This window comes from Bos grunniens, chromosome 11 (genome assembly GCF_055505025.1).
Source record: "Bos grunniens cultivar Pamir isolate PY7600 chromosome 11, Bosgru_T2T1.0, whole genome shotgun sequence".
Lineage (NCBI taxonomy): Eukaryota > Metazoa > Chordata > Mammalia > Artiodactyla > Bovidae > Bos > Bos grunniens.
The window spans coordinates 4,017,051-4,040,013 of record NC_141175.1 but is presented as its reverse complement, the minus strand read 5'-3'; the positions used below and the strand labels follow the sequence as shown (position 1 = coordinate 4,040,013).

The window sequence follows — 22,963 nt, the reverse complement described above, 5'->3', positions numbered from 1 at the left end:
ACTGGAAAACTGGTCCATTACCTGGGCCTCACGCAAGGGGGGGGCCCTTGAAGGGGTGGGAGCATCACCTGGAGACATGGTCAGCGGGGCAGCTTCTGGGCAGGAGAAAGGGGCGTGGGGGTTCTCCTGCTGACAGGTCTCTACCCTGCAAACAGCGTGAAGTCTTAGGGTGCCCCCAGAGGGAGCCCCATCTTCCAACCTTCCCCCTCAGGCCCAGAGTCTCCGCAGGGGGCCTTCAGCCACCGCGGATGCTTAAAACACCTTCCTGCCAGCTGTCTGTCCCCCAGGGGAAGAGGCCAGCACTCCCCCAGCAAGGTCTGTCTTCAGGGGCTTCTGGCCTCAGTGCCCCCTGGATCAGGCAGCTGGGAGTCACCATCGGAGAGACCCAGAGGCAGCACTCCCTCGAGGAACCCCCACAGCTGCCCCACCCCGTATCCTGGGCCGACATACCAGGGGGTGTCTTTGTTTCCTAAGATGGGGGTCAGACTCAAGAGGGCATGTGGGTGGGCTGGGGCGCATGGAGGCCCCCGCCCAGCATGAAGGGCACCAGGAGCAGGTGAGTGTCTCCCAGCAAGAGGGCAGGATGCTCTGGCCAAACTGTCTCCAGGCCCCAGGGTGCCCCCCCAGCCCGAGCCACCCTCCAGGACCCCACACCTCTGCTCTCCTGAGCAGCTCTGAGCAGCCTCCATCGCCGCAGGCCCCTCCGCAGAGCTGCTGGCAAAGTCCAGCCCCGGTTCCGGCCCTGCCAGACGCCCGCCGCCTTCAGCCACCTGCTGGAAACAGTTTGGAGAAACGCCACGGTCAGGGTGGGGCCGCCTCTGCTCGACCTCAGGCTGTGTCCCTTAGCTGTGGACAGAGCCCCTGTGTTCTTGTGACCACAGTAAGGAACAAAGGCCATCCCCCGAAGAGGGCCACGAAGATCCACCCATCAGATATCCCTCCTCCCAGTGGGCTCTGAAGACCTGTCAGCAGACGAGATATCCCCGAGAAAGCTCAGAGGTCCCACCCATCAACAGCTTGTGTCCGATGGACGAGGGGTCCCCGCACCAAAGCCACGCAGGAGGGCCCCCGCCCAGCCCGCAGACAGCACAGGGCCAGGCCCAGACTCACATGGGCTTCCTGGGGGCTGTGGGGAGGCCCTGCGCTCAGGGAGGGTTGACTCTGGCCTTGGAAGCTTGATGCTAGGCTTCCTGTCAGAGCCTGGGCCTTTTCCTCTGTTGGCCGGGGGCTGGGGCTGGTCTGGGGGTCTCCTAGGGAGCACGGAGACCATCAGCATTACGGGCACAGAAGGCAGAGGACACAGCGGGCACAGGGTCCCAGAACGCCGAAGCCCCGTGCAAACAGCCTTAGCGTCCCAAACAGCCACCACACCTGCTTGTGTTCGGTTAGAGTGAGAACAGAAAAATACATGGTTAGCTACTCCTAAAATTACCCTCTTGTTGGATAGTTACGGATGTGAAGACTCAGAAAGAACTTTAGAGACAGCGTTTACAATGTAGATTTTAAAGCCCTCTTTATGGTGGTTTTGGGTGGAGCTTGCAGACCGTCTGCCCAGCTGCTCTTTTCCTCGTCCACTCTTTGGGGGCTGGGCCGGCGGGGAGAGAGGAGGTGTGGAATGTGTCAAGGTCACCACCGCACAGCTGCAAGGTCGGCAAAGTGGGGACGGGGTGCTGCAGTGGCGTCTCTGCCAAGAAGTCCCAGGGAATTACCATCTTCCTACACGTTCACTCCACGCTGGGACCCGGCAGGGACAGCAAGGCCCGGGGATCCATGTCGGTCCCAAAGCCACAGGCCCGAGGGGACCAGAGCTCTTTGGCTGAAGCTTAGATGTGTGGAAGCTCCACCGACGGGAACGCCTCCCTTTTGTCCGTGGGATTTCCCAGGCTCCTCTGCCCGTGGGATTTCCCAGGCAAGAACACTGGAGTGGGTTGCCATTTCCTTCTCCAGGGGATCTTCCCGACCCAGGGATTAAACTTGCGTCTCCTCTTGGCAGGTGGATTCTTCACCACTGAGCCTCCGGGAAGCCACAAGGGCAAGGTGCTGTGTGGGTTGAGCTGAAGGACTGTGATGGGGCATCACCCAGGGAGCCTGCGCAGGCTCAGTGCCAGGTCAGACAGAGTCAGCGCCAGCCCTGGACCCCCGCCACGAGCTCTCCAGGCAGTCCAATGCCCCAGAGTGGTTCCATCCCCCTTCCATCCGCCCTGATCTGTCCTGAGGACGCTCTCCCAGGCCAGACCACAGGGAGCCCCCTACACACACTGGCTGGTCTAAACAACATCTGCTGCTCCCGAGGGTGGCTATTGAGAGGGGCTTCTGAGCCTGAGGCATGGACTCAGGCCTGAAAGGAGAGTTCCGAGGTGGCACCCAGGCATTGAGACAAGGCAGGGCCCCAGGGCACCCCCCTCTGGGCTGTCCAGCCTGCTGTCCCCAACACACCATTGGGGCTCCCCAGAGCCATGAATGAGTCTGCTCCACCCTGGAAATTGGTGCGTGCAAAAAGCTCTCTTTAGCTAAGAAGACACTTCCGGCACGCCGGTTCCCACGTCACTAAAGGTCTGTACCAGATAAACCAAGTTGGGACTACAACAAGCAGAGCAGGCTAGAGCTTCCCCTTTCAGCAGGAAAGGGGCCATGCCGCCCCAAGAAGCGTAGAGCGGGGGTGTCTCCCACCTGTGCCAGGCTTCGAGTGGTCTCCCCCAGGCCTCCCTGTCCTTGTCTGGGGGCTGGCACCGCCTTGTGGGGGACACACCGAGTTGGGGGAGCTTCTGGCAAGTCTCACGCAAGGGAGGACTTACCCGGAGGCGGCTCCTTCACCGGCAGGAACCAGATCTGAGCAGCAGGGAGGCTCCCCTCCATGTCGCCCGCCTGTGTCTACACGGGGGGACAGGAGACAGCCATTCCGCAGGAGCCACCTGCAGGGAGGGCGCTGAGGACCACCCATCAGGACAGGAACTGAGCCCGGGGCCCCACCAAGATCAGGTGCAGGTGGGAAGAACAGGGGCGGTCCCCCCAAGTGGGCAAAGAGGTGAAAGGGCTTTCTGGGGGGTTGCATACAGGAAAGGCTGGGCCTGGTGGCCGTCCTGTGTCCAGGGAGGTCGCCTGCAGAAGGCCCGGCAGAGGGACACCAGGCTGCCCCCTTGGCTCTAAAAGACATACAAACCCATACACTGTGGCTTCCACCGGCCTCAGGCAGGGCCCTCCAGAGCTAGGGGAGCCCAAGAACCTGAGGAGAGCCCTCAGCGCTTGAGGGAACCCCCAAGAACTTGGAGAGAGCCCTCAGTACTCAAGGGGAGCCCCAAGAACTTGGGGAGAGCCCTCAGTACTCAAGGGGAGTCCCCAGAACCTGGGGAGAGCCCTCAGTACTCAAGAGGAGCCCCAAGAACTTAGGGAGAGCCCTCAGTACTCAAGGGGAGTCCCCAGAACCTGGGGAGAGCCCTCAGTACTCAAGAGGAGCCCCAAGAACTTAGGGAGAGCCCTCAGTACTCAAGGGGAGTCCCCAGAACCTGGGGAGAGCCCTCAGTACTCAAGGGGAACCTCCAGAACCTAGGGAGAGCCCTCAGTACTTGAGGAGACCCCCAAGAACTTGGGGAGAGCTCTCAGTACTCAAGGGGACCCCCAAGAACCTGGGGAGAGCTCTCAGTGCTCGAGGGGACCTCCAAGAACTTGGGGAGAGCCATCAGTACTTGAGGGGAGCCCCAGAACCTGTAGAGAACCCTCCAGAGTGTGGGGGAGCCCCCAGACCTGCAGAGCAAGCAGAGCTGGTCTCCGAGGAAGGGTCTCACAGATGCTCCAGTCCTCCTGCCCCTCCGTCTTCAGAGACCAGTCCCACAAACGCCCAGGCCCCACTGTTCCCCTGGGGCCCCAGTGCCACGCTCCTAGCCCCTCCTCGCCTTCTTCTCCTTCACTTGCCCAGCATGTCTCTTTGCACAGGCCCCTCAGCACTCCCCGTGCTTCCCAGACGGAGTTCCAGGGCACCCTGGGGTTCCGAGACATTCTCCAGGGTGACCCTGGGGGGCCGGAGGAGCTCAGTGAGCAGGGCCTCGGAGCCCCCCTGCATTCGCCCTCCATCCCCTCACCCCTTCTTGTCTGCTTATAGAACCTCCTCTGCATTAGCATCGCTGCCTGGAGAGTGCAGAGAAATCAGCAAGCAGGGCTTTTTAGGGGATGGGGTGGAGGGCAGGCTGTCCCTTTAAGAGGCAGGTCCAAGTCTTAACTCTCAGCGCCTGCAAACCCTTATGTGAAACTAGGGTCTTTGCAGATGCAGACAGGCCACAGCGAAGGAGGCCTGGAGGCCCCCGAAACTGGAAAAGATGGGGGATTTCAGGCTTGTGGCTTCCAGAACTGAGAGACAGGAAGTTTCTGTCCTTTTAAGCCACTGATGTTGGGTAATTTGTCAGGCCACAGGCCCCTCACTGCACAGAGGGGCTGGGGAGGAGCCGGTTGGGGCACCCTGCCAGGCGGGGGGGCCACACCAGCTGCTCTAGGGGCTCCCCAGGGTGTCTGTGGGCTGGGGTGGGGTACAGCACGGGAGATGGGGACAGTCTGGGGGCACGTCCAGCTCCCTGTCTGCACAGGTCCCCTGCCTGGAGGCCTGAGTGATCCAAGAGCCTGCCCAGCCCTGAGCCCAGGGCCGGCCTGGAGGAGCCTTCCTCACACCCTTGGTGGAGGCAGCATCACAAACATCTAGACTCAGCCGGGCAGCGTGTCCTGGGGTGTCCTCGGGCAGGTCTGAGGTTCTGGGGACCAGCCTGGCGACCGTCCGTAGCCCGGCTGGCTGCTCTGAGTCGTCGCGTCATCAGGAGGAGGAGCGGCCAGTCTGCGTGGCCTTTCCCACCCCGGCCAGGCCCCGCCATCTGGAAGGGCAGCCCTCCTGAGTGCCCAGACTCAGGGACAGGGAGGCCGGGTCGCCCCCAGCACACAGCTCCAGCCAGGCCCAGCAGGACACACGTGTGTCTGACCCTGAGCCGGCCGCAAGCCCGAAGCGGGCATGAGTTGCCAGGGCCCCCGAGGGGGTGGCGTCTGTCCTCAGCTGCCACCACTGCCACCCCACCCGGTTACCTTGGCTCGTGCGGCCGTGGCTCTCTGGGGGTTGGCCTCTGGCATCAGGTCGGCCGGCCACTGCAGGTGCATCCTTGTCCCACGCCAGCGTCGGAGGACACGGGTGACCATCCGCAGCCGAAGCTGCTGGAGGGGGTGTCCCATCCTGCGGCTCGCTGAGCAGGCTGCAAGGCAGTGCAGGGTGGGGTGACTGCTCACCCGGCTGCCCTCCACTCCCAGGGGGCCAGCCCTGACCAGAACATTCCACCAGTGCAACACCACCTCACATCCAGGGGACAGCTGCGTGCAGTGGCCAAGCGGTCAGCACCGGGTGAAGGAAGACAGGCCCTGGCCCCTCCCTGCCCGGGCAGCTTCTCGAGCAGGACCTGCACCCCTAAACGGGGCCGCTGCTGGGGGTGGCGGGGGACGTGCGGGGAGGGGGACTCTGTCTATGCCCCTGTTCCCTCGGGACGTCTGTGTGGAGCCCGACCCCCCAGCCCGAAGGCAGCACTCAACGTGCCTGGGTCCCACCTGAGCTCCGGGCACACGGACGGCAGGAAAAGCACCCCCATCGCAGCCCCAAGGCAGGGGGCAGGGAACAGGACTGCCAGGCTTCCCGGTCCCGTCTGGGTTTGAGGTCATGCCCACGGGGAGCCTTGCTCTAGAACATTCTCCCGCTCTCAGGGGCAGCAGGGAGTTCCTTCTGTTCCCTTTCTTCCCAGGCACTCGCTGCGACTGGGCACAGCTTGCTGCTCCCCCAGGGCGGCCCTGAGCGTCTCCCTCCCCTGGATTGACACCCATGGGGGGGTGTGGGCTGGGGAGCGGGGTCAGAGGGCTGTCTTAGCCGAGAAACCGGTTCTCGGGCTTTTGAAGCAGGAGACATCTCGGGGGGCTAGAGCTCTGACCTGCGGGGCAAGAAGTAGCAGGCACCTGTCTGCACCAGTGTGTCCAGATGCAGGGCCCGGCCCACCCTAGAGCAAGGATGCAAAGGACGGGGAGGGGCTGTGCCCGGCCCAGAACCTGGCCGAACTGGCCAGAATGGAAGGCCCCGCCCCCTGCCTCCCTAAAGACATCCCGTCCCTCCCAGCCCTCCCCAGTACACATGGGTCTCAGCCCGGAGCCCCCAGCCAGGGCATCGAGGGCCCCCACAGGCCCCGGATCAGGGATGCGCCCTGGCCCTGAGCAGCTCAGCGCTCTGCTGAGCTTCTCTTGAGGGAAGGAAAGTACGAAGCGGTCCCTCCACGTGGCGGGACCCCCCAGGGAGGCTCCAGGCCTCTGAAGCCTCTCTCGCAGACACAGCTCTTCTCTGGCTTCTGACTTGCATCGCTGGTGTGATGAGGAGCCACGCGCCCCGCAAGGGCTCGATTCCAGGACGCACCCCCCACCCTCGGAGTGAGCAGCCAGCCCCAGCTCCATAAACAAATTCCTGGTACCAAGAGGGTCCGGTCAGCCAGGAGGCCTGTCAGAGGTTCCTGGGCTGGGCGATCAAGAGTCAGGTGAACCATAGATCAGCACGTGAAAAGCGCTCTCAGAGGGCCCAGAGTTGAGCTCGGGCCCGGGGCCGAGTGTGCGATGACCCCCTTTCCTGGGAGAGGCATGAAAATGTGCCCCGCTGCTGGAAGGGGCCGCTGGACAGCAGAGGCGCCCCCAAGGGCAGGCAGGGGTTCTGAGAAGGCCACTCTTGAGGGGCCAGCTGCTTCCCAGGGTTGGGGGTCACCTCTGCAGCCTCACCCCCAGGTTGCGGCTTTGGGTGGGAGGCGCTGAGGTTAGAGCCTCGCGGGCCGCCAGCCCTCGGGGGAGGAGCTGGGAGCTGGCTAGGAGGAAAGGGGGCCTCGTGGACTCTAAAGGGCCACTTGAATGAAGACAGAAGAGGAGGAGGGGTCCCAGTGCGGGGTCATCAGGACACTCTGCTTCCACCCACAGCCAGGACTCTGGCCCCTGCCCCTGACGACTCGACCCCGGGAGCCTTCAGCTGCAAGCTGAGGCCAGTGGCCCCGCATCCAGGCTTTCAGAAAAGGCCAAGCTGCCCCGACTGGGGGAACAGCCCGTGCCAGCCTCGAAAGGGGGTGCCTGGCAGCTAGGGGGTCCCAGGCACACACCAGCCACCCAGGAAGGCCCACGTGCCCTGTGTCACTGTGCCCCACCGCAGCCCTGGGGATGGTGGCACCCCTTCCCCATTCAGCAGACGAGCGGGAGGACACGCCCCGGCCAGTGGCCCAGCTGGGAATGAGCCGGAATCCCTGCGCTCCTTCCAGAGGGCCAGGCTTCTCCCAGCGGGCCAGGGAGGTTCTGGCCTCAGCTGCCAGCCCCGTGGGCCAGCTGGTGGGGCAGGACCCCCCTCCCAGTCCCCGAGCATCCCCGCCTCTCCTCCCTGTGGCCAGGTGCGCAGGGCCCAGCAGCTGTGACACCACGGCCACCCAGCAGGCAAGGCTTTTAATGGCAAGTGCCAGGGCCAGGGCTGCCCATGAAGACTCACTGTGGGACTGGCGGGCTCTCGCTCCTCTGAGGGTACTGGCCGAGGGGGCTGCCAGGCGTGTGCCAGGCATGTGAGGAGCCCTGGCCCGGCCCCTCCGGCTGCTGGGGGCTTGTCTCGGTGCCCTCCTCCCGCCTGGCCTTGACTTCGGGGCTGGAACTCTAAGAGAAACAGCACAGAGGGAGCTGGTCCATCTCCCCTTAGGATAAGCAGGAGGCGGCTTCATGTAGCAGCCACCACGGCAGGGCGGCCAGCGGCTCGGCAGGCAGCCGGCTCCCGTGAGGCAGCAGCGGGCTGGCTGAAACAGGGGTCCTCAACTCGCGGGAGCCCCAGGGTCCGTTGCTAACAGCCCCCAACAGGTGCAGACAAGAGGCCCAGAGCTGGGGGAGCCCTTGCCTGGGGCTGCCCGGGTCGCCGGGCTGGAACCCACAGAGGTGGCGGCTGTGGAATGCGGCAGCCCTGGGCCCCTCTCCTGCGGGCTGGCCTGGGATGACTGGGGTGACTGCTAAACTACCCCAGCTGCTCCGCAGAACCCAGTCCACCACCCTCCGCCGCCCGCCGGTGAGACAGTCGCCATCCCCAACCTGCGGGAGAAACGCTCGGCCTGGGGACAGGCGCCTGAGCTTGTCCTCACCGCCTTCCTTCTCCCTGTGATGTGGGGACAGGCCGCAGGAGCAAGGACACACCACCACTCAGCTCCCGAGGGGCCGGCCTCTCAAGGGGCCTGGGCCTCTCCCTCCTTCCTGCCTCGCCCCCACCTCAGCCCCACCAGCCTCCTCCACACTGCCCCAACCCTGCTCACTAAGCTCCCCACGTCCGGGCCAGAGCACTTTCCAACCCCGGGGAGTCTGGTTCCTCCTCCGGGCCCAGCCAGGCAGCCCAGGCCAGGAAAGTCCCGTTGGCCCCCGTAGCAGCTGCTGCCCCTCCCGCCCGACCCTTCCGAATCCCTTCCCACCCTGGATCACGGGTGTTTTACACAGGACTTGCACGTGCCCAGGAAGCGGCCAGTAAGCAGCGTTTCTGGCCATGAGCCAAGCCCCCAGGTTGGGTGAGAATGCCTACCTGAGGCAGCCGCGTCCGGTCCTGAAGCTCTTGCTGCAGGAGGGCTGCGGACCTCTGCACGGAGACGATGTCCTTCTGCTGCTGCAGGAGCAGCTTCCTCTCCCGGTGAGAGGACAGGTGAAGGGTCCGCAGGTACCGGATGCCCCTCTGAACCAGAGGAGCACACGTTGGCACCCGGAGATGGGGCGGGGCAGCTCTGGCACTGGGGACCCCTGGCCCCTGCAGATGTCCCTGTCCTTCTCATCCTGCTCAGTCAGGAGGTCCTCCCAACCCCACACTTTGGCCTCCCCTGTCGCTTGGGTTTGGCCATCAGCTGGCTCCAGCAGGAGGCAGGAGGGAAGCTGGGGTGCTCATTCCTTGGGCACCTCCAAGCAAGGCTGGCACAAGCCGGCTGTGCCCCTGCCATCCCCCACCGCCCTCCCACTCGCCAGGTCCCAGGCTCTATCCCTGACTGTCCCCTGGCTCCTGCTGCATCTCTGATGGCCACCCTTTGGCAGAACCACCTTGCTGGGACCGCACCCCCCCAGGGGAGGCAACAGCCTGTCCAGGTCAGAGGAAGAAACTAAGGCTCGGCAGGGCTGGGTCCCTCGCCCCAGTGGGCAGGGCCCTGACCCAGAGGCCACCAACGTCTCCACCCACAACAAGGGACCCCAGGGTCCCCGCCTCATTTGATAACTGGAACCCTTCCATCCCTTCCTCACGGTCTCCTGGGCTCCTCCTGCTGCCCCTCCGCCTGGGAAGCCCCACACCTACCACCCCACCTCCCTGGTCCACACAGGTCCCACAGGATGGAGGTCAAGCCCACCACCACCCCTCCCGTCGCAGCTGAGGGACCCCAGGAAAGACAAGCGCCAGGCCCCGGCCTCAGTCTCTTCATCCAGCTCCCACTCCACACAGGGCTGTCTGGAGACCGAAATCAAAGGACAGCAGCACAGTGGCCCCTGACCCCAGATGAGGAAACTGCACTCAGAGAAGCTGCGAGTCCCCTCTGAGGTCAGAGGTCCATGCTAGCTGGGCCAAGCCCTCCAACAACCCCATCGAAACACGCACGGCTGCAGTTCTCCCCTAATGAGGCTTGGAGAGGCCCGGCCACTGTACAGAGACTGCAATGGTCAGAGCACCGCGCTGCCCCCACCAGCTCTGAACGCTCCCCTTGCAGCCCTGAGCAGCCCTGGAGGGTGCCAAGCACCCAGGAGTTCTGTGGTGGGGTGCTCGCGTTCCCAGCCCCCGGAGAGCAGCAGGAGCCCCTGGGGGTCGCCCGCCGGGAGCCCGCCCTTACCAGCTCCCGCTCAAGGTAGCTGAGGGCCTGGTGCTGCTTCTCTGCCAAGGCCACCAGCGCCGCGTAGCTGCCAATGCTGTTCAGATACCTGGCAGAGGAGATGGCTTGACTGGACTGACTGCTGACCTTGGGGCCTGCCCGTGGGTGTGGAAAACCACAGTCCTGGCCAGCCCTAGCCATCCAGGTGGACCTGGCACGCCCGGTTCTCACGGCAGGGCCATCGGGAGGAGATGGCCGTGCGTGGGCAGGCGGGGGAGCCCCGAGGGGCCCAGTGGCCCCAGTCCAGACTTCATTCTTCCCATCCCCTCAGGACCACCTTTGGGCCTGGAGGGAGGAAGGGAGGACAGCGTATTTCCCATGCTGGCACCCCAGCCCAGCCAGAGGGCCCTTTTGGGAAGGTGGGAGTCATCATGGAATAGAAGACCCCCAGCCTGGCACAACTGTAAACCACCAGTAATCTTAACTGGAATGAGCTATTCGGAGACCAACATGGGAATAACAAGTAGCTGTAAAAAACGCATCCTCATTGACATGAATTCCACTTCCACAAATCCACCTTAAGGAATTCTTCTCTGGGATGTTCAGGACTCAGGGCACGGAGCTGGAGACGCCCCAGAGGCCCAGTTAGAGGGCGGCTAAGGGGGCTGCTGTCTCTGCGCTGGGTGCACTGAGTGTTGTAACGCTCGTGCAGGGACAGGGAGAGGGCTTCTTGACTTTTAAACGAAAACTCAAGTTACAACGGCGTGTCAGTTCAGTTCAGTTCAATCGCTCAGTCGTGTTTGACTCTTTGCGACCCCACGGAGTGCAGCACACCAGGCCTCCCTGTCCATCACCAACTCCCGGAGTTCGCTCAAACTCATGTCCATATCGATTCGGTGATGCCATCCAACCATCTCATCCTCTGTTGTCCCCTTCTCCTCCCGCCTTCAATCATTCCCAGCATTAGGGTATTTTCCAATGAATCGGTTCTTCGCGTCAGGTGGCCAAAGGATAGGAGTTTCAGCTTCAGCATCAGTCCTCCCAATGAATATTCGGGACTGATTTCCAAGGCAATGGCACCCCACTACAGTACTCTTGCCTGCAAAATCCATGGATGGAGGAGCCTGGTAGGCTGCAGCCCATGGGGTCGCTAAGAGTTGGACATGACTGAGCGACTTCACTTTCACTTTTTACTTTCGTGCATTGGAGAAGGAAATGGCAACCCGCTCCAGTGTTCTTGCCTGGAGAATCCCAGGGACAGGGAAGCCTGTGGGTTGCTGTCTGTGGGGTCGCACAGAGTCCGACGCGACTGAAGCGACTTAGCAGCAGCAGCAGCAGTCTATTCCAAATGCTGTTTAAATACCTATCTGTGTATCTCCCTTAACAAGATCTGCCAAGACAGCCTGGAAAATGGGCAGAGATGATCTCGCAGATGTGGGGCTAGGGGAGGTTTCAAAGCCACTGTATTCACCTTTTGGTACTTTTGGTCGCATCAAACTTTCTCCAAACGCCCATGACCCTAGGTAGCAGCGCTTTACCCTGGGGGTACCGAGTGGGAGCGGGGCGGGGGCCCTGCGCGGCGCGCACGCGCTCACCCTCGCTGATGCTCCAGCCAGGCCAGCTCGGCGCGCGTCTTCTCCTCCAGCGCCTTCTCGCGCAGGCGCAGCAGCGCGGCCTGGTGCCGCGCGCGCAGGTCCTCTTCCCGCAGGCTCTGCTCCAGCATCTGGATCGTGAAGCGGCTGAAGGGTACCGGCGCCGCGCTCCGGGGCCTCGTCCGGCTCCCCTGCGGTGGGGCGGGCCGACCGGGGCGTGTCACCACCACCGCTGAGTGTCTCCGAGTGGGAGCAGCACCCAACTCCCCCGGGAGGAGGCTGCGGCCTCCAGGGAGCCTTCCCGGACTGGCCGCCCCAGTGTTCTCCATGTCGTGCCCCTCTTCCCCGGGACACGTTACTGTCCTCCTCCCAACTGGGGGCTCCCGAAGAAGGCAGGGTGGGGTCCTTGCCCTGTTGGCCCTGCACTCAAGCCGGCCACGTGCTTGTGCTCTGGATGGATTAGGAAAGACTGGGCCCCTCCCTGACATGTGCAGTCAGCACTGCCTGGGCCAGCCCTGCCCCAAACCATGTCACCTGCCACCCCAGCCCTGAGGAAGGGGCTTGAGCGGATGTTGGCTGGAAGGGTGGGTGGTACCCGTGGCAGGGAGAGCCTCCCTTCACACAGGATCTGCAGCGGAGTCCCCCTGGGTGCAGGCTGTAGGAGGGGTGGGTCTCAACGCCTGATGTCCCCAGGCACGGAGAACTGCGTCCCCTACCTCCTGCCAGTGCCTCCCCTGGGGCCCACTTGTGAGTCCCTTCCCTGGGGTTCTGTACCTGGAACCTGAGTTCCTCCCAGAGCCTGGCTGGAGGCAGCTGGGAGGGGCGCTGGGCTGGTCTCCCTTCCTGCATAGGCTCTGAGGACAAAAAACAGGCATGGCTGGTCATATAAGGTTCCAGGGACCTTTTTTACAGGAAGTCTTCACCAATCTAGGGTGTCTGGGCAACTTAATCTACCACCACCACCACCACAGCACAACCCTCCCCACCCAGACACAAAGGTTCAGCCAAATCTTCAAGAGGCCATGAAACGGAGCAGGACTGTATGGTTCTTCCCTCCACATACACCCCAATCCCAGTCATGTCCCTGACCTGCCTTTATCTAAAAAAGACTTTAATCAAAGAATAAATGTAATCAGAAAAGAAAATACAGAAATTAGTCCTGAATTTTCATTGGAAGGACTGATACTGAAGCTGAAACTCCAATCCTATGGCCACCTGATGCGAAGAACCAGCTCATTGGAAAAGACCCTGATGCTGGGAAAGAGTGAAGGCGGGAGGAGAAGGGGACGACAGAGGATGAGATGGTTGGATGGCATCACCAACTCAATGGACATGAGTTTCACCAAGCTCTAGGAGTTGGTGATGGACAGGGAAGCCTGGCGTGCTGCAGTCCATGGGGTCGCAAAGAGTTGGACACGACTGAGCGACTGAACTGAACTGATGTATACATACACACATATATACACATACGGGTATACATACGTGTGTATGTCTGTGTAGATACATAGATACATAAAATTTAAAAGTTTCTTGAGTGTTTACAAACATAACAATGTATTGTGGAGTTATAAAGTAAAATGCATGACTACTGTGGCCTAAAGTCCAGAAGAGAAGCAATGGAGGGCTGTAAGGTCCTCCTGTTCTGGGTGAGCCGGTGGAATGTCACGTGCAGATACACCAGAGGCGCTGTTGTAAATCCCAGATCAACCACTGAAGCCAATTACAGCTCAGAAGCCAACAACAGAGAGAAAATCGAATGATAGAAAAATACTTGTTTGACCCAAAAGAACGCAGAAAAAGAAAGGAGAAAAGGCCAGCTGAGACAAAAGAAAATAGCAGGATGATAGACTCAAAACCTAACAACATTGAGACTTCCCTGGCCATCCAGTGGTTAAGATTTTGCCTTCCAAAAAAAAAAAAAAAAAAATCTAAACAAAAAAGAGAAAGGAACAAAACAACAACAAAAAAAACTTTTCCTTCCAATGCAGGGGACGCGGTTTCAATCCCTCCCACAGGCCTTTGTGACCAAAACTCCAGAAACAAAGGAAAAACAATATTGCAACAAATTCAATAAAGACTTTAAAAAATGGCCCACATTAAAAAAATTCTTTAAAAACTCTAACAGTAATGATAATTCTGTTCAATGGAAATAGCTAAGCACTCCAGGTGAAAGGCAGAGATTGCTGGATTGTATAATAAGACAAAAGAGCAAGATCCACCTACGGGCTGCCTCCAAGAAACACACTTGAAATAGGAAAACACACGTTCGTTACAAGTGGGAGGATGGAGAGGACAGACCGGCTGGACTGTCTGATGCTAGCTGTGGGGACGCAGGAGTGGCTGGATCAGACACAGCAGGCCGCGGAGCAGCGCGGGTCGCTGGGGACAGAGGGCTGTCCCGTGAGGGCGGAGTTTTAAAGGGGTGGGTCCACCAAGGGCCAGGGTAATCCCAAATGATGATGTTCTCAACACCAGGGCTTCTTTTCAAGAGCTCACGGAACATCCACCAAGATAGATCCACATCTCTACATATTTGGGCTCAGGTCCGTCTAGTCAAAGCTATGGTTTTTCCTGCGGTCATGTATGGATGTCAGAGTTGGACTATAAAGAAAGCTGAGCACTGAAGAATTGATTATTTTGAACTGTAGTGGAGAAGACTCTTGAGAGTCCCTTGGACTGCAAGGAGATCCAACCAGTCCATTCTGAAGGAGATCAGTCCTGGGTGTTCTTTGGAAGGAATGATGCTAAAGTTGAAACTCCAGTACTTTGGCCACCTCATGCGAAGAGTTGACTCATTGGAAAAGACTCTGATGCTGGGAGGGATTGGGGGCAGGAGGAGAAGGGGATGATAGAGGATGAGATGGTTGGATGGCATCACTGACTTGATGGACGTGAGTTTGAGTAAACTCCAGGAGTTGGTGATGGACAGGGAGGTCTGGCATGCTGCAGTCCATGGGGTTGCAAAGGGTCAGACACGACTGAGTGACTGAACTGAACTAACCATGAGGAAATTAAACCATAAGTCCATCATAGGAGCAAATAAGTCCATCATATGCCACCAGGGAGCATGGTCAGTCTGCCGCCACCAGCCCAGCCACAGCTCAAACTCCCAGAGGTTGTGCTGGGCTATCCCTGCAGCCTGTACACAGGGAACTCTGTTTGCCAACACAGGATCCAGTATCCAACTGGATATGCACGGGGCCAGCACCTGAGAGGCCTCAAGGAGTGACCACTCAGAGGGACAGAGGTGGGCATATTGGCAGACCTGGGAAGGGTGTGGGCTTTCCTGTTCCCCAAGGGACAGAGATGGGCTGTATTCAGGATTTCAGTGGGAGGGTGACAGTCACCCTGAAGGTGACCAGAGCAGGACAGACAGGGCTGGACGACCCGCCCACCACGCCTCCTTACTTGGCCACGCCCCGCGCTGTTGGGTTGTTTCACTCAGCATCTAAGCGAAAGCTTTCTTGTTGTAGTCCAGGCTCACTGCCCCCCGGTTTGGGTGGGTGGGGGTGATGTGTCTGCTAACTGGCTCCCTGGCTCCCTGCTTGCCCTAACGAGCAGGAGGCAGTGATACCTGATGGTGTGTTGTGGCATCAGTCAGTTCAGCTGAGTCCTCAGTCGTGTCCGACCCTTTGCGACCCCATGGACTGCAGCACACCAGGCCTCCCTGTCCATCACCAACTCTCGGAGTTTACTCAAACTCATGTCCATCGAGTTGGTGATGGCATCCAACCATCTCATCCTCTGTCATCCCCCTTTCCTCCCGCCTTCAATCTTTCCCAGCATCAGGGTCTTTTCCAATGAGTCGGTTCTTCGCATCAGATGGCCAAAGGATTGGAGCTTCAGCATCAGTCTTTCCAGTGAATATTCAGGACTGATTTCCTTTAGGATGGACTGGTTGGACCTCCTTGCAGTCCAAGGGACTCTCAAGAGTCTTCTCCAACACCACTGTTCAAAAGCATCCATTCTTCGGCACTCAGCTGTCTTTAGAGTCCAGCTCTCACATCCATGCATGACCACCGGAATACTTTCAAACCCCAGTTCCACCGGCCCGTGAGGCCATGGGCGGGTCGCCCCCTCCCCGGCCCCTCTGTTGGGCACCTGACCCAGCCGCCCCCTTGGGGCCCACACGGGGCACAAGCTGTGCTGTCTGGGTGGCTGGAGGGTCGGTTCTGAGACCACTCACCCGCGTGAGCTGACGCATCCGCCCAACTCTTCTTTCCGTCCTGGGGACTCAGGGAGGGCGCGGCCACATCTTGGCCTGGGAGTGGCTGTGAGCTGCCAGGTGAGAGAGCGCTGCAGACTGTGAGCCATGTGGCCCAAGACCCCTACCCGGCCCCATCGTACGCTGGGAGGAGGCCACACCTGGGTCTGGCTGCCGCGGCACTCTGAGACGTCCTCGCCTCCAGATCCACACGCACCTGCGGTCGCTCCAGCTCCAAGGCTGCCCCTGGCCTGGCCTGGGTCGAGTGCTCCTCCCTCAGCTGCTGTGAGGACAGGAAGGAGGCGGGTGTTGTGGAGGGTGGACCAGGCGGGGTCCCAGGAAGAGCAAAGGGCCTACCCTGAGGGCAGCTGCACTCGGAGGCCCTCGGCCTGGGCGGGACCCACAGCCCCCTTCCCCAAGCTGACCCGACCCACGCTTCCCACCAGCGTTTCCTAGGCTGGGCCGGGCCGCAGGGGGCAGGCTGGCCTGCTGACCTCCAGCCTGGGTCTGGACAGCAGCTCCCCCAGGGCCTTCTGCGTCTCCCAGACCTCCAGCTCCGCCTGTCGCCTAAGGAGGGCCAGCGCCTGCCCCTGCTCTCGCCAGTCCGGCTGCAGGGAGGAGAGGAGCAGCCTCAGGACTCCCCGGGGCCCCCGCCTGCTGCCCCCACTCCCTGGCAAGGCCCCCGCCTCAGAGGGCAGGCAGTGTCACCTCCAAGGACTGGACCCTTACAGAGCGTCCCCCCGGGAGGACCACTCCGTGCAGCCCACCACCCTGCTCCCCAGCCCGCAGCCTCCCCGCCTCGGCCCGGCCGGGGCCTTGGCCTTCCTTCCTGCTCCAGGCTCCCCTCCCTCCATCTCAACTCTGGGGCCCCTGCCACTCAGCCTCAGGGGGTGAAAGCTGCTCCCGGTGGACCCCCAAACAGAAGCGGCCTAAAGATTACACACCTTCAGGGACTCCAGGAAGCTCAGCGACTTCTGCTGGACGTCGGATAGTGGACCTGCAGAAACCACAAGAAGCGGTGGCTGGGCGGCCTGGCCTGGCCTGGCCTGGGCCTGCAGGACACGCGCTGGGAGAGGACCCCTTCCCTGCGCGTCCAGGGAGGGTGGGCAGGGCCCCCAGCCTGTGGGGCAAGGAGACAGGTTGCTGCCTTACCGTACCCTGCCCACTCCCGCGGGGGTTGGGGGGCTCTTCCTGCCTGACCTCGGCCACCCTCCCCTGGGAGCAGGGACCCCAGGCTGCAGACACACGGCTGGGGCCAAGAACACAGGCTTTGCTGCCAGACAGGCCTTGGCTCATCACTCACTCGCTGGGTGCACTGGAAAAAGCGCTAGTCCATGAACGCCTCTGCGGGGACACCCCGTGGTAAGATGCTCTGATACCTAGTGGCTGCCCTAATAAGGGTCGCAGCCCCATGGGTGTGCGGTGACCTAGGCCACAGGGCACAGCCCTGCGGCCTCCCTGAGACTGTCCAGAGTGCAGGCTCAGAAACCTCAGGCTCCCCAGGTGGCCGAGGGCTTCTGGTTCCCGGTGGGGGCCCCAGGGACCCAGCCTGGCCCTTCGGAGGTTGCCTGGGGTGGCGGGGGGTGACTGTAGTCAGAGGCGGGGGCAGCGAGCGTTGCTTCCTCTGGCCCTGCCCTCCATCTTCTTGGCAGGACCCCTGTGAGAGCCGGCAGCACGGAGGATGGGGGCTCCCCACCGGGGAGAGGCCTCGTGTCTGTGGACGGCAAGCCCTCCTGGTGGCTCTTGGACGAGCTCCTGCTTCATCCCTAGTGACTGTGCAGAGAGGAGGATGGCGCCCTGCTTCCCAGAACAGAGCAGCTCAGCATCCCACATTAGAGCGGCCAAAGAGCTGTAAACAGCAGCCAGCCGGCTCCCGGGCGCTTCCACGGCCGCTGAGGACTCTCTGCAGCACGGAGCCCAGGGGAGGGGCGGGGGCTCCGGCCAGCTGACATGCGCGGCACTTGGGGGATGCCTGGCATGTTCCCCCATGCTCCCAGCTGCCTGGCAGTTCCCTGGAGAAGGGGCCACTCCTTTGCTTTTGCTTGTGGCCTGGAAAGAAGGTGCCCCGGTCCTCCACTGAGTTCCTGCAGATCCTCTGCCAGGGGCCTGGAAGCTTCAGAGAGCCAAGGCCCCCAGAGCTGCTGCTCCAAGAGGTGCAGACCTTTCCTGATTATTCTTGGCCAGGCCAGCACCCCGACAGGTCACCAGGGAGACCCCGGGCTGTGGGTCCCCGAGCTCTGAGCTGCGATCCGGGAGAAAGCAAGTGTTCCCCGAGACGGATGCGGCCCGGGCCGCCGAGCAGCTGGCCCTGCTGAGCAGAGGACGGTACTGGCCTCACTTCCCAACTCCTGATGACCATTGGGGAGTGGCCCCAAGAATCCAGCACGACCTGCCACCCCAGAGCGCCTGGCAGCCTTGTGGCTCCAACAGGACGATTAAACACATACGTGGCAACTGTTACTGTTGCCAACGGCGACGGGGACGATGAGGACCAGGTGAGCTCTCCCTACCGCACTGCGGCTGGGGGCCCGCGGCCTCAAACCAAAACAAAGCCGACGGGGCCCTGCCTGGGCGAGAGGCTGCCGTGCCTGGGGGCCGGAACCTTGCTGTCCGATGGCAAGCCTCCCTTGCTGCTCACGTTTAAACTTAGAGGAAACAAACATGTAAAACTTCACTCTTCAGTAGCTCTGGCCGTGTCCCAGAGGCCCCCACAGCCACACGTGGCTGCTGGGCACCAGATCATACGGCCCAGAACTTAGAACATCTCTGTCACTGCAGAAAGTTCTGTTGGGCTGGCGCTGCTGCCAGTGGGAAAGGCTGGTCCCCAGTCCCCGCTCTGCCATTCACTGTCAGGCGGTGGGGGTTATGCCTCTCTGGGCACTGGCTTCCTCTTCCGTGAACAGGGGCATGAGCTTGGGACCTGCCTGGAGGCAGGGTGACACCAGTGGGCTGCCATGTGTGACACAGACAGGCCCAGGGGGCCTCGGGGCCTTTAGGAAGTCATTCACGCATTCAGCAAATATTCCCAGAGCACCTGGCCAGGCAGGAGCCGGGGCTGCAAGGAGAGCCGGACCCTCAGGTTCTCGTGGCCCACAGAGACAGAGGCACACACGTGAGTTTCACTCCCACCAAGCACGCTGAGACGGGCGAGCAGAGCACCCGACCCAGCCCATGTCATCCGGGAGACTTCCTGGAGGAGGCGTCTGGTGGGAGTGCACAGCGCCTGTACTCTGGGTTGTGCTCGCTGCTTGGTGGTGGGCTGCCGAGATCCTGCTTGGCTCTTGGCCTCCCAGCAAGGCGGCCTGCAGGCAGAGCTGGGAGAGGAGCGGGTTTTTCTGGAAGACCCGGCACTTGGCCTGGCACCTGGCCTGCTGGGGTTCAGCCAAGTGGGGGATGGGGGCCTGGCCCACAGCTCTGCCCACACAGACCTCAGAGGCTCCAGGAGGCTGTCTTTGTGGGAGGGGGCGGGCTGGGGAGGAGCACCTGCCTCGGCTCTGCTACTTGGGGGGCACAGCGGGGGAGCGGGGGCCCCCTGGCGGGCTGCAGCCAGGCACCCTCGCGCCAGGCCCCTCCTTCCTCGGGAGGTCTGTGGCCCAGCCCCTTGCCCGCTGAGAGGCACCCCTGGGGAAGAGGTAGCTTGGCACAAAGGAGCTGCTGATCTGTTTTCCTTTGCCCTCCCCTGGCTCCCCACCCAGGCTACCCACTCGAGTGGTGACTCATGGGAAAGCTCGCACCGTTCCCACCGTTGACATGTGCTCCACGGTCCAGGCGTGTCGTCCTGTCCACCAGCAGCGGACGGCCCTTCCCTTTGGGATGTTGAGAGGAGGATGCCCTTGTCTGCCCTCCCCATGGGATCTGGGTGGGTCTGCCTCTCCCCAGAGACACTGTACCACCTCCCTGCCACCACCCCAGGCATGGCCCACCCTGCATGGGCAGACACAAGTACAGGGCACACATGGGCTGTGCAGCCCGAGAGGACAGAATCAGCTGGCATTGCAGACCAGCAGGAGTGGAGGCCAAGGGCACTGCTGTTGCCTAGCCCACTGCTTTCTGTCTCGGGCCCTGAGTCCCAGTGTGACCCCGTTTGACAGACCAGGCACAGCTGATGGTCCCAAGGGGCCAGGGCTGCCCGAGTCAGAGGCACCCCAGCTCCCAGTTCCTGCTCGGCCAAGACGACGGAGAGGGGTGGACAGAGAGCTGGCATCTGAGCCCAAGTCCTGGTCCCAGCCCGTCCTGGGCACCCAGACAGCTCATGCCCCTCACTGGGCCACACTTCCTGGAAACTGGTGCTGGAAGCGTCCACCCACTTCTGGGCAGACTCTCCCCCTGGGCATTGGTTGCCCAGGATCTGACAGCTGCAGTGGTCATTGGGGCATCTTTTGATTGCCCACCACCTCCTAAAAGGCAGGCTGCTTGAGAGCAGGGCCTGGTGCCCGGTCCATGCCAGGCTTGGCAGGTCCTCAGCGAGCTGGTGCTGAGTGAGCAGAGGGAGGGTGAGCCAAGAGACTAGCGAGCTCCTGGGCAGCCCCCTCCCCAGGCTGGGAGGGTCTCCCAGACCTTGGGCCGGTGGGGGGAGGTTGACTGCCGGATGGAGTGACACAGAGCCCTCCTTCTCAGAGGGCCCGGGACCCCCAACACACACACACGTATCTACGCGCTCACACGTGCCCACCCCTGGTCCGCAGAGGGCTTTGTTCCCCGCCTCTTGCCCAGCCTGGCCTCAGGGGCTCTCTGTCTTCCAGGGAGGGGCAGGTGTCTCTTGGAGGCACCGCTGCGGGTAACGCCTTGGGAAGCTGCTCATCCATGAGGGGTCCTCCACACCCCCATTGCCTAGTGGCAGCTCTGAGCCCAGGACGGTGGGACGCCAAAGCGCAAGGCTGAAATTCCTCCTGCCCGCCTCTCCCCCGGGTACCGGGAGGTCTGGGGGACTGCTAACTACCCCCAGGCCTTTCACAGGCCACTGGACCCCACAGGCCTCACCGCCCTCCTTGTGAGACGGGCAACTCTGCTAGGCCCGTAAGGAGGTTTTATTTGGGGCTGCTCCTGAGCAGGGCAGGGGTCGGGGTTCACTCTGAATGCACCTGCAGGAGCCCAGTTCTCCTACAGATGTGAGCACGTCTTATTCTTATTTTGGAGAAAACCAACTGAAAAAGGATAAAACGGATGCACATCCCAGACCTCTCCAAACAGCGCTTGGTCCCCAGCGCCAGGCCAGAGCCCTCCATCTGTCCCCCTCCCTGAGCCCCACTGGGCAGAGCATCCCACAGGCCGGCTCATGCCCTACTCTGCACGCTGCCAGGACGAAGGCCTGAACCCAGGAGGGTACCTGGCGGGCGCCCCACCCCCACAGCCCCAGCTGTGCACCAGCTCCAGGGTTCTGGGCAAGTCTCAGCTGTAACCAGAAACAAAAACCCTCTGGCGGCAGAAGAGAAGGCAGAAGGCTGGGCCCCAGGAGCAGAGCTGTGGATGAAGCAAGCCTTCAACCCTCATGAGGGCAAGGGTCAAGTCAGGACAGAGGCGTGGCAGGAGCACAGAGCAAGCGGCCGGCCCCGAAAGCCTCCAGAAAGCTTTAATACCGACGCGTGGATATGCTCCATGTAAGGAAGGACCTCTACACCCAGAGCCTCGCCGAGCATCAGGCAGTGGAGGGGGTCCCCAGAGGACCTCCCTGGCCACCTGACCAGCTAGCCCAGGGCCTATCCACAGGCTCGCCCTTACCACAGCTCCGGAGGGTCCAGGGCGCAACCAAGCCTGCCCCTCTGGCCGAGTGCGTCTCTTCCAGCCGCAGGGAGCCGCCGCGGGGGTCCGGCGTGGCCGGCACCCCGAGTGAGCTGGAGATACACAAACACCCGTGTGAGCAGTGAACACCCTCGAGGCAGGAGACAGCTGGGGGCTGGGGGAGGGCCAGGAGGCTGGGCTCCTGCAGGCCCAGCGTCCAGGGAGACCTAAGGCCCAAAGAGGGGCTGGGGCTGGGACCGGAGGCCCAGGGGGTGGCTGCCCCCGCAGGATCCCCTGGCTCAGCAGGGCCTGATCTGTGAGCAGTGACTTGGGGCTCAGTGCTCGCTCCTGCGGGGGGATCAGCTCCCGGCAGGAGCGCCTGGCGTCCACGGTTACTGTCCAGGGCTGGGGCCCGTGTCTGAATGTCCTTTGCCCAAAAGCCCTCGCCTGTCTTCGGTCTGCTCGCTCAAAGTGCCTGCTCTGGGGTGACAGGCACAGTCCTTCATCTGCTTCATGACGGGCATGTCCTTCATCTTCGCCCCACTGGCCATCAGCTAGGGGGCACTGTCCGCCAGGCCCACGGGGAGCAGGGCCCACAGCTGAGCTCTAACTCCACCACCGTCTTCTTGCGCCCTGCACTGCCGCCCTGGTCGGAGAGGGACCTCAGCCGGCCGGGCGACCAAGAAGGCTGGAGTCAAACTGGTCTGGTTGGAGTCAGAGACCTGCCCTCCATCAGGGCGAGCTGCCTGGCACGTCTGCCCACGGGAAGAGGAGGAAGGCGTGGCCTGGGCCCCTCCTGAGAGGGTAGCAGCCCAGGTGGGGCGGGTGAGCCGCTGAGCACAGGTGGGCGGCAGCTTCCCCGGGTTAGGGGCCTGCGGCTCAGACGCGTGTGCTGGGCTCGGACATGTGGTGCTGACAGCCCGCCTCACTTCACGTCTCATCAGTGTATGTGCCTCTCTCTCCTGCAACCCAACCCAGGACCCGCTCGAGTGACTAAAGACACGGCCACGCCTGTGGGCCATGGAGACGCGGCCTCCTCCAGCCCCGCCGGGCCCACAGTCACAGGTGTTTGCGGAGCATCTGCCATGCTTAGCCCCTGACCCTGCAGGGGAGGTAGCATAAGAAGACTGTTCCACAAGAGGCGGCAGGCCTGGGACTGAGACGAGAGACGCTGCGAAGGTGAGGGGCTGGCCCAGGGGCTGATCCCGGGATGGCCCCAGCGGTGCTGGGGCGGGAGTACTGACCGCGGGCTCCGACGGTCAGGGGAGGAGGATTCCTAGAGGGAGTGGCGACAGGGGCTGCTCCAGGAATGTGTGGGCATGGAGGCATGGGGGGCAAGGTGGCTGCAGGGTCTTTTCCAGACTCTCTTGCTTCCTCCTTCCCAACCCAGTACCTGGGGGGTGCAGTAACCCCCACCTGGGATCAGCAAAGGGCAGGACGGAGCCGTGTCCTCCAAGGCCATCAGTCCCTAAGCCAGTCACCCTCCATTATCTACATCACGTGTTGCAGAATTTCCCGCAGAGAGACAGACCATCGGTGTTCAGGCTCTGTGGGCCCCCGGGTCTCTGTCTCCACGGAAACCACTCAGCTCTGCCTTTGTGGCAGGAAAGTAGCCACGC

General features: G+C 62.0%; 1 protein-coding gene across 10 annotated transcripts in view; it reads right to left on the bottom strand.

Annotated features, from left to right (window-relative positions):
* CCDC187 (coiled-coil domain containing 187) overlaps positions 1–22,963 on the bottom strand; it is a 54,500-nt gene that overhangs the window by 5,223 nt on the left and 26,314 nt on the right. For 3 of the 10 annotated variants that reach the window (XM_086324306.1, XM_086324309.1, XM_086324313.1), the window contains 16 exons: positions 21,345–21,457; positions 16,571–16,623; positions 16,121–16,234; positions 15,788–15,909; positions 15,609–15,700; positions 12,197–12,276; positions 11,426–11,613; positions 9,852–9,939; positions 8,573–8,719; positions 7,514–7,671; positions 5,059–5,222; positions 3,055–3,143; positions 2,796–2,871; positions 1,111–1,250; positions 655–773; positions 69–145 (listed from right to left, as the gene is read on the bottom strand). In XM_086324306.1, coding sequence (XP_086180432.1) covers positions 69–145; positions 655–773; positions 1,111–1,250; positions 2,796–2,871; positions 3,055–3,143; positions 5,059–5,222; positions 7,514–7,671; positions 8,573–8,719; positions 9,852–9,939; positions 11,426–11,613; positions 12,197–12,276; positions 15,609–15,700; positions 15,788–15,909; positions 16,121–16,234; positions 16,571–16,623; positions 21,345–21,457 — 1,820 coding nt within the window. Of the gene's footprint in view, positions 1–21; positions 146–654; positions 774–1,110; positions 1,251–2,795; positions 2,872–3,054; positions 3,144–5,058; positions 5,223–7,513; positions 7,672–8,572; positions 8,720–9,851; positions 9,940–11,425; positions 11,614–12,196; positions 12,277–15,608; positions 15,701–15,787; positions 15,910–16,120; positions 16,235–16,570; positions 16,624–21,344; positions 21,458–22,963 lie in introns of all 10 variants that reach the window. The other 7 variants (XM_086324308.1, XM_086324307.1, XM_086324314.1 and 4 more) reach the window with 7 other exon arrangements.